Raw genomic sequence first — 17,530 nt, forward strand, 5'->3', positions numbered from 1 at the left:
CTGTATCACGAGGCTGGGAAATAAAATATGGTTCCCGAAACAGTGAAAGGTCAGATCAGCGATTCTTGCATAAATCAGGCAACTAAGAATGGCACTGCCATGAAAACAAAACAAGACAACAAAATAAAAAGTTCTACAGAGAGAGATAGGGTATATGCTTGTGTGTCTCAAGCCCAACTTTGGGTAAAGCAGAAAAAAGACCAAAAAAAAAAAATCTGAGAGTTCCTCACTACAAGTGTGTATCCTCTACAGGCAGGCTTAGTGTCAGAATTCACTCTATTACTTTGGCCCCAAAAACCTAATCAAAACACTGAATGGTTTTGGGTTGGTAACACCCCCCAAGCAGCTGGCAGAAGCTAATATAAATCTTCTCTGGAGGAACAAATTTTAAATACAGGCTTCAAAAGTTTCCTCCAGATAAGGTTTCCCAAGACCATGAGCTCACAATAAAATAAATCATTAAAAAACACAAGGAAAGAAGTCACCAAGAATATGAATCAGCAGAATCAAAAACAGCAGAACCAAACCCACAGAGACTATAGATATTGAAATCATCAAAGATTCAAAACTTAGAAAATATGAAAAAAAAGGGTTTAAGAGATGTTGAATAGAGACAGAAGGCCGAAATTACACGAAATCAGGAAGGAATTGTGAGGAGAATTGAGGGGGACTGATTAGGGGGCTCACAGACAGAAACCACTGTAAGGATACACACCTACTAGGGGGAGACGGGAGGGGAGTCATGAGCTCTAGTCAGGAGAAAAATTTTGTCACACACACAAAAAATAAAACAAAGGCCCAACCATAACAAATAGGATCTAAGTACAGAAGACAGGACCAGCTGAAGCATGAGACTGAGTTACTGCACTTACATCAAGTCAGCTACCCAGAAATGACCCCACCATCTGGGGTGACTGATGAAAGAGCCAGAGAGGCAAGGATCCACTTGGCTTTCAGGTAAAACTGTAAAGGGAAGTCCGAGATTTTGTCCAACCTCTTCTGGTCACCTCCCGACCTTTCTTCTACTGTGTAGTACATGAACATGACGCAGACTATCAAGTACTGTAGAAATATCACACTGTCTATTTTTCAGAGTACATTTCTATATTTCCTGTTTTGTGATCACTTTGAAATTGACAAATCCCTACAGGCAGAGGGGGAGATGTCAATCACACTCACTGATGACACAGAAACAGTGGAGTTGTTGGCACTAGTTTCATCATCCAGTGCTCAGCCTGAAAGTTCCCAGCTTTTTCAAATAAAAAGGTTTGCATCTGGCCAGATACAGTGGCTCGTGCCTGTAATCCCAGCACTTTGGGAAGCTGAAGCAGGAAGATTGCTTAAGGCCATGAGTGATAAGCCTGGGCAACATTGTAGGACCCCATCTCAAAAAAAAAAATTTTTTTTGAAATTAGCCAGATGTGGTGGCATGTGCCTGTAGTCCCACCTACTCAAGGCGCTAAGGTAGAAAGATCGCTTGAGCCCAGGAGTTCAAGGCTGCAGTGAGCCATGGAGCAAGACACTGCCTTAAAAAAATTTTTTTTAATTAAAAAGAAGCTTAAGTTCAATTAAATGTTCCATAGCATTTCTTGTAGATATTAATTAGTGGCCAGACAACACATATCTTCCCTATTATAGATAACATTTGAAAACCAATTAATGCAATCCATCATATGAACAGACTAAAGAAGAAAAATCACATGATAATCTCAATAAACTCATGAAGCTACTTTTTAAAAATTTAATATCCATTCATGATTTTAAAGAGAAAGTAGATGAACATCTTTTGGCATAGAGGGTATAAGAACCTTCAAGTTTATCTAACATTAGCAACTTGTTCTTTAAGGTCATTGTAATGATTTACCTCCCATCAGCCTTGTACAAAAGTTGCCATTTCTCTACATCATCCCTAAAACTTGACATTGTCATATTTATTGATAGAGTTTTGACAATTTGTTACATGTAAAACTGTACTTCATTATTGTTTTAATTTTAATTTTTCTGATTATAACTGAGATGAAACATGTTTTCACAAGTTTATTAGCCACTCCAGTAAACTCTTCTGTAAATTTAAAAAAATTAATAAATAAATAAATAAAATAAAATAAAGAGAAACTTTCACCAAATTAGGAATACAAGTAAATTCCCTCAACTGATAACAGGCATCTACAAAAAACCCACAGTTAACATCATACTTAAGGGTAAAAGAATGAATGCACTCCTCCTAGAATCAGGAAAAAGGCAAGGATCTTCACTCTCACCTCTCGTATTCATCATTATATTGGCCGTCCCATCCAGTGCAAAAACGCAAGGAAAAGAAGTAAAATTCTATATCTTCTACATATCAGAACAGAAGATATAAATTGGTCTATATTCATTGATAAGATGATTATGTATGCAGAAAATGCCAAAGAATCTAGAAAAAAGCTACTAGAACTAATATAAGTTCTTTTCTTTTCTTTCTTTCTTTTTTTTTTCTGAAACAGTGTCTCACTCTGTCACCCAGACTGGAGTGCAGTGTGGCGCAATCTCAGCTCACTGCAACCTCTGCCTCCCAGGTTCCAGCAATTCTCCCGCCTCAGCCTCCCAAGTAGCTGGGACTACAGGCGCGTTCTAATTTTTAGTAGAGACGGGGTTTCACCATGTTGGCCAGGCTGGTCTCATACTCCCAACGTCAAGTGATCTGCCTGCCTTAGCCTCCCAAAGTGCTGGGACTACAGGCGTGAGCCACTGCACCCAGCCTATAAGTTATTTTCACAAGCTTTCAGGATGTCATAAATAAAATAAGAGGAAAATTAATTTTATTATCATATACTAGCAATTAACATTTAGAAATTGAGATATTAAAAATACCATTCACACTAGCATCAAAAACATGCACTAAAGTCAACAAAATATTTATAAGACCTGTTCTCTGATAACTACAAAGCACTGCTAAGAGTAACCGGAGAACTAAATAGGTGAAGAAAAAAAAATACCATATTTTGCACACGTATGTTTATTGCGGCACTATTCACAATAGCAAAGACTTGGAACCAACCCAAATGTCCATCAATGACAGACTGGATTAAGAAAATGTGGCACATATACACCATGGAATACTATGCAGCCATAAAAAATGATGAGTTCATGTCCTTTGTAGGGACATGGATGAAATTGGAAATCATCATTCTCAGTAAACTATCGCAAGAACAAAAAACCAAACACTGCATATTCTCACTCATAGGTGAGAATTGAACGATGAGAACACATGGACACAGGAAGGGGAACATCACACTCCGGGGACTGTTGTGGGGTGGGGGGAGAGGGGAGGGATAGCATTAGGAGATATACCTAATGCTAAATGACGAGTTAATGGGTGCAGCACACCAACATGGCACATGTATACGTATGTAACAAACCTGCACATTGTGCACATGTACCCTAAAACTTAAAGTATAATAATAATAAAATAAAATAAAAAAATACTATGTTCATGGATTAAAAGTTCAATATTGTGAAAATGATTATTCTCTGCAAATTAATCTATATACTCAACTCAGTTTAATCAAAATCTCAGCGTGTGTTTTTGTAGAAATTGTCAAGTGGATTCTAAAATTTAAATAAAAATGCAAAGGACTTACAATAGGCAAATCAATTTGGAAAAACAAAGTTGGAGAATTCACAAAACCTGATTTCAATACTTACTATAAAATTACAATAATCAAAACAGTTTGATGATAGTATAAGGCATATAGAACAACTGAACAGAAGAAAGAGGCCAGAAATATACCCACATATATAGTTACTTTATTTTCAACCAAAGTGCCACCATAACTCAGTGAGTAAAGAATAGAGTTTCAAAAAATGATGCTAAAAGAACTTCAAATCCACATGGAAAAAATAAAACTCTACCTTAACCTCACATAATAACACAAATTAAGTTGAAACTGAATGCAAAGATTGAAACTAATTGTAAAAACTGAAATATTAAAACTTCTGGAAGAAAACATAAAAATACATATGAATTTTGGGTAGACAAAAACTCAGGACATGAAACTAGTAAACTATCATAATTTTTTTAAAAAGATAAATCAGACTTCATCAAAATTTCAACCTTGTGCTCTGTAAAAAATACCTTCAAGAAAAAAAAATGGCAAACCACAGAAAGGAGGAAAATAGTCACAATTTATCTATCTGATAAAGGACTTGTATTCAGAATATATAAAGAACTCTTCCAATTCAACCAGAAGAAGATAAAAAAAAAAAAAACCCACCTCCTGGGTTCACGCCATTCTCCTGCCTCAGCCTTCTGAGTAGCTGGGACCACAGGCACCCACCACCACACCTGGCTAATTTTTTTTGTATTTTTAGTAGAGACGGGGTTTCACCGTGTTAGCCAGGATGGTCTCGATCTCCCGACCTTGTGATCCACCCACCTTGGCCTCCCAAATTGCGGGATTACAGGCATGAGCCACCGCACCTGGCCAAAAAAACTCAATTTTTAATAAACACTCAAATAGACACTTCATAGAGGAAGATACATAAATGACCAATATGCACATGAAAAATAATTTAACATTATTAATTATTGGGAAATGCAAATTAAAACCACAATAAAATACCAATACAAAAACCACTTGAATGACTAAAATTAAAAAGACTGATTATACCAAGTGTTGGCAAGAATATGTACTAACTGAAACTATCATACATTTCTGTTAGGGATATAAAATATTATAAGCAGTCTGAAAACTATTTGGGAGACTATAAAGTTAAGCATATACTTATCATGTGACCCTGCAATTCCACTCTTAGGTATTTTCGAAGAGAAATAAAAGCACATATCCAAAGACTTGTATGTGAATGCTCATTAACAGCTTTGCAAATAACAGCCCCACGTGGAAACAACCTGAATGCACATCAATGGATGAATGGATTTTTAAAAATTTTAATATATCCATAGAATGGGACATTATTCAGCAATAAAAGGAGTAAACTACTGATAAACCCAGCAACATGAATGAATCTCAAAAACATTATTATGCTGACTGAAGAAAGCCAGTTCCTCCCCCCCCCTTAAAAAATGTTTCGTGATGACTCCTTTCATGGGAAACTCTAGGAAAAATAAATCCAATCTACAATGATAGAAAATAGATCAGTGGTCTAGCCCTGGTGGAAGTGGGACTGAGAACATTTTGAGGTAATGGAGATGTGGTGGTGGTTACATGGGCATATGTATGTGTCTAAACTCATCAAACTACATAGTTAAAATGTGTGCATTTTAAATGATAAAGGTTTGAGATTATGAATATGCTAATTACACAGATCTAATCACCCGCTGTCCTCCCACTGTTCATCACACATATTCTCGATAAAGAAATTATTTTTTGTAAATAAATAAATAAATAATAAAACCTGTGCATTTTATTATACCTAAATTAGACCTTAATAAAGTAGATTTTTGAAAAAGAAAGACTGGTGACTGATTAACTTAAGGGTAGAACATATAGACCTCTCAGTACTTTGGTAGAGCTTACAGTTGGGCTGGGAAGGACCTACATTCTAGCTGCATTAAATACGTTTGATTTGCCCAATTGCATATGAGACATCTTGCCCTCTAATACCTTTTGTTATAGTCAAAGAATGTAGTCTTGAGGATCATTCACTATTGGGAAGACACATTACAAGTCACTGCCACAGCTAAAGAGGAGACTCTCCTTTTTACCCCTAAAAACCTTTGTATTTGGCCATGGAGAAGACCATTAAACATAAGGAGCATTCACTTTAAGGTGTCTCTGGTGCACAGATAAACTGGGGGATAAAATATAAGGAAACAAGTGCCCATAATAGATCCCAGATCACCACCAAAGCAAGGAAGTCTATGGCATCTGAGATAGAGAGAATAAGTGTGGTCTAAAATCCACGACTGCAAGTAGCATTCAGGGATGAAATATGCCAAGCATAACTTTTGAGGTTGCAATATACATGATAATGCCTTACAACAGTGTTTCCAAGGACTGGGACAAGTACTAGTGCTGGTACATGGAATTACTTTAAGAGCTTTTTTCTGAGATGAATTGGGATGGCAAACAAACATGATATTACATAACACTGAGTCATATTATGATTCCTTCTCTTATTCTCTTAGTTTTTTTGGATTTTGTAAGAAAAAGTCTCCTTTCCTGCTAGTATGTCTTTTACACTTCTTCTCTCTTTTAAAAAAGAGAAAATGCAAAATACCTAACTGAAATGCAGGAACATTGTTTGTTTGTTTACATAGTTATCTTCTATTTAGGGCAAGTACACTGGTTTTTAATTTGTGATAGTGATACTATATTTTATAAAATAAATGCTTTTCAATTAAAAGGTGGTTAATTTAAAAAATAGGTAAAAAGTACTTTAGTGGTATACTGATATGATGACATATGAACAGCTGAGATTGGATAACATTGCCTTAAAATGTTAATTTGTAAGGAAGTATATGTATCTCTGTATAGATACATCTGTATTGATAATCATTAAATTATTGTTATATTAAAAATCTTAAAGAAATTCAATAGCAGGACAATTTTCACATCATAAACTACTTTTAAATTCAGAATTACATGACCCTTAATGTCTCCCAAAGTTTCAGATCCCAGGTTCCTGATAAAGGGCCAGATCAGGATTTTTAGCTTCTTATAAGTTGGGATAAAGCACTGTATAATACGACAAAAGGCAGAAATATATCTGAACAATGATGAAGGGTCGAATTCCATTCTGCCTCTATTTCTTTGGGGTGTGCTCTCACTTGAATGTGGGTAGATGAAGAAGATATGCAGAGGATATCCCTGAAAAAAAGATTCTGTCCCCAAAAAAGTTGGCAATCTGCTATTTTTAGTTATGCTCTTTTTCTTCTCAGTATATATCTCAATGTCTTTTACACATGATCTTAGCCAAAAGGCCAAGAAGCAATCTCAATTTCTTTTTAAAAAATCCATAAAAATTTACATTTGACTTTAGGTTCATTAATCATTTCAAAAATACAATTCACGTGGACAAATTTCTTCAAAATTGTTACGTTATTGTCAATGTTTTGACAATGATGTGCAATTTTTAAAAAACTCAACCTCAGCTAGACTCTAGAGAATTTTACCAGCCAAAATCAAAAAGAGAACTGTAAAACAGATTTTCTTATTTAAAGAAACATAAGACAGTTTGATTCCTACCATTCTTATAGTTTCCCAAGAGTAAAATTAAATTTGGAATGAACAAAGATAAACCCCTTACCTGTTGGAAGGTGCAGTGTTATGTTGTTGCAAAAATCTGTGAAGCAGCATTCGGTTTTGGTAACATTGTTGGAACTATGACAGAAGACTTGAGCATTCAGTTCTGGAAGGGAGACACAGGATTTGATCACCTGCTCTTTTCCATTGGTTAGCATGACTGATGCCCAACATGCTCCTTCTGTTTGGCAGGTAAAGTTTGAAGAATCACACAAAAGACATACACACTTCAGTCCTGGGAAGAGTAAGGCAAAAAGATTTAAAATACAAAAGACATCATGCTACTTTATTTGATAATACCTGGGAATATAAATTCAATCTTAATGAAAATGGAAAAAGGGTTTAAATAAAAACACTTGCTAAACACATGCTAGCTCTTACTCCCTCTCCATCATGTATTTCACTAAACATCCTGTCCAATGATCATTTACTATTGCTAATATTTTTGTGATTTATTCAGTTGCTACTATATTTAAAGCATTTTCCTCATCCATGCTCTAAATACCCCTATATTAAGTTCAACCAGCTCATTCCTAAATCAATAGCTCCTAGTAAATGCTAGGAAACAGTATCACAGCAACCAAGGGGAGCTGTCCAGCAACACTCATAGAACATTAAAGTGGGGTTATGGCAGCTGTGTAACCAAACAATTCAGTGTGTTCTGTTCATTTGCCCTCCTTCCTTTAAACTTTTAAGCAAATGTGCTAAACGCAAAGCTAACCATAGATATTTATGTCTCTAAAAAAATAGTTGTGACACTTTATTTTCTGTGACACTTTAACACAATTGTTATTGTCGTAGTTCCTTTAAGGCATTGGTGAGCCACTATATTTCCCCTCTTCACTAAAGAACGTATATTAGAATGAATCATTTGAACAGACACCATGACCTTCAGGTAATTTTCTTTAATGCACACATCTAGTCCATAAAGTAAGGCAAATCAATAATAGAATTTAGAATATCTATACCAATACAACTGTGAAAAATTACACTTTGTTAAACTAATCTGTTCACTATCTACACCTCCCCAACATTCTCCACTTACTACACACACACACACACACACACAAACACACTCACCACTAACTCACATGTCCAAAGTGGTGCCTATTTATGTTTTGATGTAAAACATTCGTCAGCATGAAGCGTCTAGTGGTTGAGTTATTTACTCAAATTTCATTTAAATATATTGTTTCTAAATAGCATAATACTAAATAAGCTTTATATTATTTTTTAAAAATTCTTTAAATTTCAATAGCTTTAAGAGTACAAGTTGTTTTGGGTTACATGGGTGAACTGTATAATGGTGAAGTCTCAGCTTTCAGTGTACCCATCAACCGAATGGTGTACATTGTACTCAATAGATAATTTTTCATTCCTAACCTCCCTCCTACCCTCCCCCACCTCCTGAGTCTCCAATATCCTTTACGTCTCTCTGTATGCCTTTGCATACCCATAGCTTAGCTCCCTTTTATTAGTGAGGACATGCAGTATTTTGTTTTCTGTTTTTGAGTTACTTCACTTAGGATAATGGCCTCCAGTTCCATCAAAAGTCGCTGCAAAAGACTATTTCATTCTTTTTTATGGCTGAGTTGTATTCTATGGTATATATGCCACACATATATACACAAATATATACACAAACACACACACCATATATATATATATATGGTGTGTGTGTATATATATATATATATATATGGTGTGTGTGTGTATATATATATATATATATATATATACATGCTCGTACACACACACCACATTTTGTATTCATTTATCGGTTGATGGGCACTTAAGTTGATGCATATCTTTGCAATTATGAACTGTGCTGAAATAAACATACACCTACACGTATCTTTTTGACACCCAATTATGGGATTGCTGGATCAAATGGTAGTTCCATATTTAGTTCTTTGAGAACTCTCCATACTGTTTTCCATAGACACTGTAATAATTTAAGTTCCCATCAGCAGGGTATAAGCATTTGCTTTTCACCATATCCACACCAACATGTATTGTTTTTTGACTTTTTAATGGTGAACATTCTGGCCGGGGTAAGCTGGTATCGCACTCTGATTTTAATTTGCATTTCCCTGTTGATTAGTGATGTTGAACATTTTTTCACATATTTGTTAGCCATTTGTATGTCTTCTTTTGAGAAGTGTTTGTTCGTGTCATTTGCCCACTTTTTAATGGGATTATTTGCTTTTTTCTTGCTGATTCTCTTGAGTTCCTTGTAGATTCTGGATATATCCTTTTTTGGATGTATACTTTGCAAATATTTTCTCCCATTCTGTAGGTTATCTGTTTATTCTGTTAATTATTTCTTTGGTTGTGCAGTGATATAGATGACACAAACAAATGGAAAAACATCCCATGCTCATAGATTGGAAGAATCAATATTGTGAAAATGACCATGCTGCTCAAAGCAATCTACAGATTCAGTGCAATTCCTATCAAAATACATCATTTTTCACAGAATTAGAAAAAATATCCTAAAATTTTTATGGAATCAAAAAAGAGTCTGAATAGCCAAAGTAATCCTAAGCAAAAAGCACAAATCTGGAGGCATCACATTACCCAACTTCAAATTATACTATAAATATAGGGCTACAGTAACCAAAACGGCATGGTACTGGTATAAAAGTAGACACATAGACCAATGAAACAGATTAGAGAATCCAGAAATAAAGCTACGTACTTACAACCAACTGATCTCCGACAAAGCACACAAAAACTGACACTGGGGAAAGGATACTCTGTTCAATAAATGGTTCTTGGAAAAGTGGATAGCTACACATAGAAAAATGAAACTGGATCCCCCTCTCACATTATACAAAAATTAACTCAAAATGAATTAAAGACTTAACTCTAAGCCCTAAAACCAGAAAAATTCTAGAAGAAAACCTACAAACTATTCTCAACATTCCCTAGGTAAAAAATTTATGACTAAGACCCCAAAAGCAAATGCAACAAAAACAAAAATAAATAAATGTATTATTAATGTAATGAACTTTTCATTAAATCACAACTGCCCTCCCATAATTATCTAAATGTTCAAATTTTTACCATATAATCATTGTTAGTAAAATTAAAGTCTTTAAATTGCTAATCGCTCAAATTGGAGTTGCTTTTGTACTTGTAAAATATTTGATACACAAATGACAACTTTTACTTAACTTCAAATACCGATATGGGAGCAAAAATGGGTACTATTCCTATATAACAATATTTAAGAAAGAACAAATTCTATGTCAATCATATAGAAATTATTCTCTTCTATCAATAATTTTTCTTAACTGATGAAGCATCATTTCTAAAAACATTTTTATTACTGGTATCCTAAGGGAAATGCAATCCTAAAATAAAATACTGTTTTGTTATCAACATTGAACCAAGCATAACAGCTCACTTTCCTATTTATTCTAGTGGTGACCAACATTAATAAATATACTTTTTCATCAATATTTATGTGATACAGAAGAACCATATATTCTAACTTGATTGGGATTCTATAGAGCTATATAGATAAAATCTAGTGCTTTAGAACATGTTTCAAGGCACTTTCCTTGCAAAAAGAGAAGTCATATCATGGGCAAGCATTCATCTAGGTTTCTACTGACAATGAAATCTTTCTAGTATTCTCCAGTTCTAATCTTACAAATCTGATTATACTAGCTTTGTAATCTTAGGCATTACTTTGTCTCCTGTACCTCCATTTTCTTATATGAAAGGCAGGACTAATAATAATATATCTCCTTATAGTGTTGTTGTGGAGAATAAATTAGTTAACCTACATAAAGCCCTTAGACCAATGTCTGGCACATAGAAAATACTATATAAAGACTTAGGGACTATCTCTCCTACTACTGAAGGGGATAAAGTCAGTTGCTTTATACAAACAAGCGAAACAATCAAAATATATTTGTAATCCATAAAGGAACAGCCAAATGAACTAGGGTGCAGAGACCGTTTAAAAGGCATAATAAAGAAATGCATCTCTTTCTGCTCTGTCAAGAGTGATTTGACTGCTCTCCTTCTTTTAATGACCCAGACTAGATTCTAGACGGTCACACAGCAGGTAGTATCTGGTGATGGTCCAGCCAAAGAATTCGGGAAAAGACAAAGGTCTCAGCCCTCACTCTGTCACTAACTTGCTGATTGACTTTGGAGAAGACATTTAACCTTACAGAGCCTCAATGTTGTCCTCTGAAAATAGAAAATGAACAGCATAGGGAAAGTGGGTCCAAAAATGTTAAACTCTTACGTAACACCAATAGTTTATGACCCTACTTATTTACACCTTATGGAAATCTACAATTACAAAATAGGAAAACTCATTTAATGTTAAGAAACTTGCTGCACTATGGTTATTCTTCACTTGTATATTTTAAGGGGCTAAAGGCAGGAAAAAGAGTAACTCTTCTGACACACAACTTCAAACCATTTGTCACTAGACATTTCATCATAATCTCCTTGTACGCTCTATTTCCAAGAGAAGCTTAGCAACTGACACAACTAACTAAGGAATATGAATCCACTGACTGAAAACAATCATAAAGCACTCAACAATTAAATATATGTTAGTTTCACATGCATTCGTCATCTCATATAATCCTACTGCAACTGTGGGAGTTAGTTGTCACTATCTCCATTTCATACGTAACAAAATAAGGCTCAAAAAGACAAAGTGACTGACTTACGTAACAGTCTCTGGACTACTCAAGCAATGGTACCTTTCATGAGTAAGGTGCCATAAAATAATGGGTATGTGAACAAATCTCCCACCCCACAAATTTCTAGCAATTGTGAATAAAAAGGAATTCTAATACAGCAGAAAGAAGCTGATAACTAATTAACAATTGAAAACTAGGATTCTGATCTGTATTATTCTAATAGCCTTTAAAACACAGTTGGTATTTTTGAAACGAATTCTACCTACCTATTTTCTGAGGGGACATGCAGTCAAATAAAATTCAATATCATGTGCCTTGCATCTAAAATAAATAATCTCACCTTATAGCTTTATCTAAATTCTGTATTAAGTAAGGCTCTGAGTACATAATCTGATACTTTCTCTTTGAAGCACTACTGGCTCCTTATGAAAATGATTACATAATAGTTCTTACCAAGGAATTATGCGGATACTCACTGAATGTTTAACAAGCTATAAAAATTTACTCTGGTTAAAAGTAAAAGGTACAAATCTTAAGAATAATATAGACCTAGGTGATATAGTTAAGACAGAAAGTGACACCTTACTTTAAATCTTGCACGATGAAAAACACTGGCAAAATTGAGGATTTGTTAATGATAATAGCTTCAAACATCTGCTACATGTTCCCATTTATTCCAGTTCAACTGGCAGTATGATAGGACTGACAGCGAACAAACAGCAAACTAAATAGGACCTAAGATGAATAAGTAACATACGACATACTCAGCCTCTCATATTTCATTTCCCACCAGTCCACTATATCACTGCATTTGACATATAATTCAACTATATTTATATTAATCATCCTCAACATAGAACCTTTGTGCTGCCAATTACAATGTAAGTTGCCATTAGTGATTAGACATGATTTCATATTTTGTCTTTTTCAAAAAAATCTGATGTTCATTGAGTCAATTATACTACAATATTCTGTGACAGAACAAATCTGGTTGTTAGTAGGCAGTAGTCTTGTCTCATGTTTATTCTATACTTTCCCATTACAATGTACTTGAGTCCTATGGAAAGGGACAGCAAATGAGGTTGAAGAAGGAAAACAATTACCCATAATAAGGAGCTTTATTAGATTTTTCACCACAAGGAAGATTGTACTTTGCTTTTGTCTCCTCCTACCCCTTTAATTATCCCCTTTTATCCACTCTTTGCCAATTCGTCTCTAAAAGGCAAGACATCTGTTACCCACAAGACATCTGTTACCCACATCAACTAAAGGATGTGCACATTCTTAACCAACCAGAAAATAAATATTCATCCATATTTACATGTGATGGCTAGCACACCCTGGTGTCCAGAAATATAAAAACCATCTGACTACAAAAAAGAACCAAATTTGTTGATCTGCATTTATGTGCTATTCTTATTAGAAAGCCAAATATTTATTTGGCAAATATTAGGTGTTTTGAATTAGACAGTATTCTCAATATGTTGGTTACATATTACTATGTTTCCTATGTTTGGAGTCTATATGCTAAAATTAACCAGTGCTTAACATAAACATCTGACATAAACTCTTTCTTCTTTTCCAGACATTAGTTTATTCAATTTCTCTAGTTTTAGACCAGGCCATGAAACACAAAATATTTTTTTTAATTCAGAAAACTGTCTCAGATTTGACCTGCTGAATATGTAATCTTTTCATCATTTGCAGGCTTCTGAGTTAACAAAGGGAACAATTCAAGCTTTTCAGTGTGCTGAATATGAAAAGTACAGCAGCAGGAAAGAAGCCAGGAAAACTAGCACTAGCAAATCTGAAGGAAAGCCAGACGGGGTCAAAGGAAATCGGGCAAAGATCTAGCTTCCTTTTCTATTCCTTGTCAAAATTTTATTTTCTTGTCATGTGGTCATTTCAAAGCATTTGCCTTTCTTAATGGTAAAGAAAAACAGAAGAAAGAAAGAAAGTAGCATTAATAAAATATGGGCAATATAAATGCAAACTTTTTGGCCAAATCAGCTTTCAATAAAGATTCAGCTGGTAGAAATACTACTTCTCAGGCTGCAACCAAAAAAATTCAGAACTCCACAAATAAGGGAAAACACCCATCACAAAGAAAAACTGTTCCTTTGCACAAAGTAGCAATTACGTTCCCTGTTAAAGAAGGCCTCACCCTTACAGCTGAGAAGGAATGAAACCACCCTACCAACAGGGATTCTGTCCGGGAGAACTGCTTAAACTTCCAGCTGTAGGGCTCAATTTAGTTAGAATTCAGCATATTGTAAATTATTAGTACTAACCATTTGGAATTTTCTCAGTCCAAAGGCAACACTGACTGAAACTGGAGGTTTTATTTAGCTCACCTGACCACCAGCCACCTGAGACTTTAGACATGTCCCCCAATTTCTCCAGATCTTATCTTCCTCACCTGTAAAATGAGGAGGTCAAGAAGCAGGCTAGAAGACTTCTAAAGATCCCTCCGGGTCTATAGTCCTCTGCTACTCTGAACTTGTGTCACAATTCTCAATATAAGTGACTTAAGGATTACCTATGATAGATGAAGAGAGAGTTGGGGTTGGGTATGTGAACAGGATAGGTCTGTGCCCCCAAATTCACACCCTATTTCAGTGGGTGAGAGAATTCTACTGGTTTATAAGTCAACAAAACATCTCTAATTAATGTTAAAAATTATTTATCCTGTACTATATGTATTACATGATAATTGAACGTTCTTTCCAATATCAGCATGAAATTTGGGGGCAATGGGGGAAAAGTGATAGAGGCCTGAAAATGTTCATAGCCTCTCTGAGTTATGTGAGACATCCAGAGACTGTTGATGAGTCCCTCAATCTTAGTATCCACAGGATTACAGAAATGGTACGCAAGACCAAAAGCGACTCAAAACAGCACCACACTTCAGCAATCTGAATAGTCTACATTCTACTAAGTAGATATGAGAATGTTTCCCAATAATATTTCAATGGCTGACAGCAATTAGAGCTTAAAACTGGCTAGAAGAGTGTTATTTATTTACTTACTGCCTCAAAATTTTGAATACATATGGAAAGGACACGTATGATGACACAACGTCATAAAGCTTTTAGTGCAATTTAAAAACTTAAAGGAAAATTTCTCAGTTTAGCATTTCTGCTTATCAGTGTGGTGATTAACTGAAATTTTCACCTTTCAAAGAAAGCTTTTTCCAGAAACACCATTAATAACCTTAGCTGCTAAGCTCCTCCAGTGTGGGACAATTATTAATCAACCATAAAGGGATACAACATAATCAAAACGGTTCACGACAAAATTATTTGTGTGGATTCTCTTAAAACATCCCTTTGAAAGGATGAAAATGCAGGATTCTTAGATAGGAAGATGGCAGCCTTCTCCTTCCTGCTTTTGGAAGTCAAGGCATGAGTGGGCAACAGGCTAGCAGGGGTAGCAGTTGGTGATAACTGCTCTTGGGTATATAGCAGTGTCTCCAAGGCTGAATCTTTGTTTCCTTAGGGAGGATACAGACTACCTGGAGTCTGCTGGCCCAGTTTAGACTTTGCAGCCATGTAGGGGGAAAAAACAGACCCTATTTGAAGTGTCAAAGAAAAGAGTATTCCCAATCACAGGACACATTTCCTCTGCTACTCCTCACATATAATCCTTAATTTGAAAGGTTATTTTCTTACCCTGGCAGCCTAAATGGTTCCACATCAAACTGTTCCCCAGTAATTGGGGTTTCTTAATCTATTGTCTCCTGCTTAGGAGAATATTGGTGTTTAATGGATTCCAATTACATTTAGAATAAAGCAAAATCCACAATTGTTATCATGACCTGATAGGCTAATAGTCTGGGTTCTTCCCACTCCTCCAACCTCATCTCTCATAACTCAGCCTTCTGGAGCACTGGTCTCCTTTTCACAGCTTTGATATAACAAGTTTCCCACCTCACGGCCTTTGCTCTTCTTGTTCCCTTTGCCTGTAGTATTCTCCCCTTTCTTCTCATTCTCCAGGTCTCAGCTCAAATGTCACCACGTCAGAGAAATCTTCAGTGACTCCCCTTGCTCAAGGATCTGCTCCCCATCCTTCCTGCTATGTATCACAATCTGTAATTCGCTTTTTAATTGTATTAGACCCACTAGAATGAAAACTTCATGAGGGCAGGGCCCTTCTCCTGTTTTATCTACCATCACATCCCAACGTTTAGAATAGGGTCTGGCAGTGCGGTAAAATCCAATAAAGATGTACTGAATTACAAATTGTAGAAAACTGCAAAGTACAGAAGAAATTTTTGTCCATGCTATTTATCTCTTGGATGAATTTTAAAGTTTCTTCTCAATTTGAAAGAGGTTTTTATAAAGATATAGAATAGAACAGAATAGAATAGAAATAGATATAGAATAGATATAGAAATCCTTTGTCATATGTGTTACATATAGCTTTTCCCACTTTCATATTTATTTGCTTTTTTCCTAACACATTACCTTCATTATTTGGGGGGTGGGGGGCAGAAAGATACTTGCCCCTTGTCAAAAAGAAGTCAAGTAATACACATAAAGAAGGAAGTAAAATAAAATACATCACTCCTAATCCCATAATCCCCAAACCAGTAATGTATACAACCTCTCCAAATATTACTCCGTGGAGTTTTACACTAGATATGCATAGTGATGTTCTCATTAAAATCCTAATAACATGATAGACATAAACTGTGTCTATCAATATTTTACTCTGCAATTTATTTTGCTTTAAAGCTTAGAAAATCTCCCATCCAGATATTTTCTAAATAGTCAATATTTTTTTCCAATTTATGATTTGTTTTTTAGACACTTAAATATATATGCAATTTTGATACGGATCATCCAAATCATAGATAATATACAAATCTCCTTGACAGTAGTAAATGAATTACTTTATGGCAAGTCTTTAGATAAGTTTTTAAAATCATTATTTAAAGAGTACTTTACTATATGCCAAACTCTTTGGCAAAGAGTCAAGGCAGGGAGGGAGGGAGAGAGGAGAGAGAAAAGACATGCACTAAAGGAACTTGGCCGTGTAGGTTAAAGGATGTTAGGACAGTGTGGTAAACTGAGTCAGGGACACATGTAGGAGCTGTGAGCTGCGTTGGGACACAGAGGTGGAGCACTACTGAATCCGGCTGGGGCTGCGGGTAAGGGATGGGGCAGGGACGGGAAGGTTTCTTGGAGGTGAATCTTGAGAAGCACACCTGTTCAGCCTTCCTGCCGTTCGGAGGACGAGTCCCAGCCCATCCTCTCAGTAGTCCTCCAAGACAGTCCAGACAGCACCCACCAGCCTGAGGAAACCGCTGCAGTCCTCCCTCACCAGGCAGTGTGGAAATACCTCCTGCTGCGAGGCGGCACTGCATGTGCACTAACCTGCCCCCACTTTGTCAACGGGTTTGGTAACACTGACTGCCCTGATGGAACTCCATTCCCGGTCCCCAGCGCGCTCCCCACCGCAACAAGGACCTTGGCACCCCGGCCCGCCCCCGGGGAGCTCCCCTTGCCTAGACTTGCAGGCTGGAGCTCGGAGCCCTCCCCCAGAGCAGCGGCCAGGGGCTCCGCCTCCCCTTCGCCTGATGAATTTGCGAAGGGGCACCCTGGG

The 17,530-nt window shown here is 36.0% G+C and overlaps 1 protein-coding gene across 1 annotated transcript in view; it reads right to left on the reverse strand.

Moving 5' to 3' along the window:
* ACVR1C (activin A receptor type 1C) overlaps positions 1 to 17,530 on the reverse strand; it is a 94,817-nt gene that overhangs the window by 45,086 nt on the left and 32,201 nt on the right. The window contains exon 2 of the mRNA XM_054478800.1: positions 7,252 to 7,482. Coding sequence (XP_054334775.1) covers positions 7,252 to 7,482 — 231 coding nt within the window. The remainder of the gene's footprint in view (positions 1 to 7,251; positions 7,483 to 17,530) is intronic.

The sequence above is a fragment of the Pongo pygmaeus genome, chromosome 11, assembly GCF_028885625.2.
Source record: "Pongo pygmaeus isolate AG05252 chromosome 11, NHGRI_mPonPyg2-v2.0_pri, whole genome shotgun sequence".
NCBI classification, from domain to species: Eukaryota; Metazoa; Chordata; class Mammalia; order Primates; family Hominidae; genus Pongo; species Pongo pygmaeus.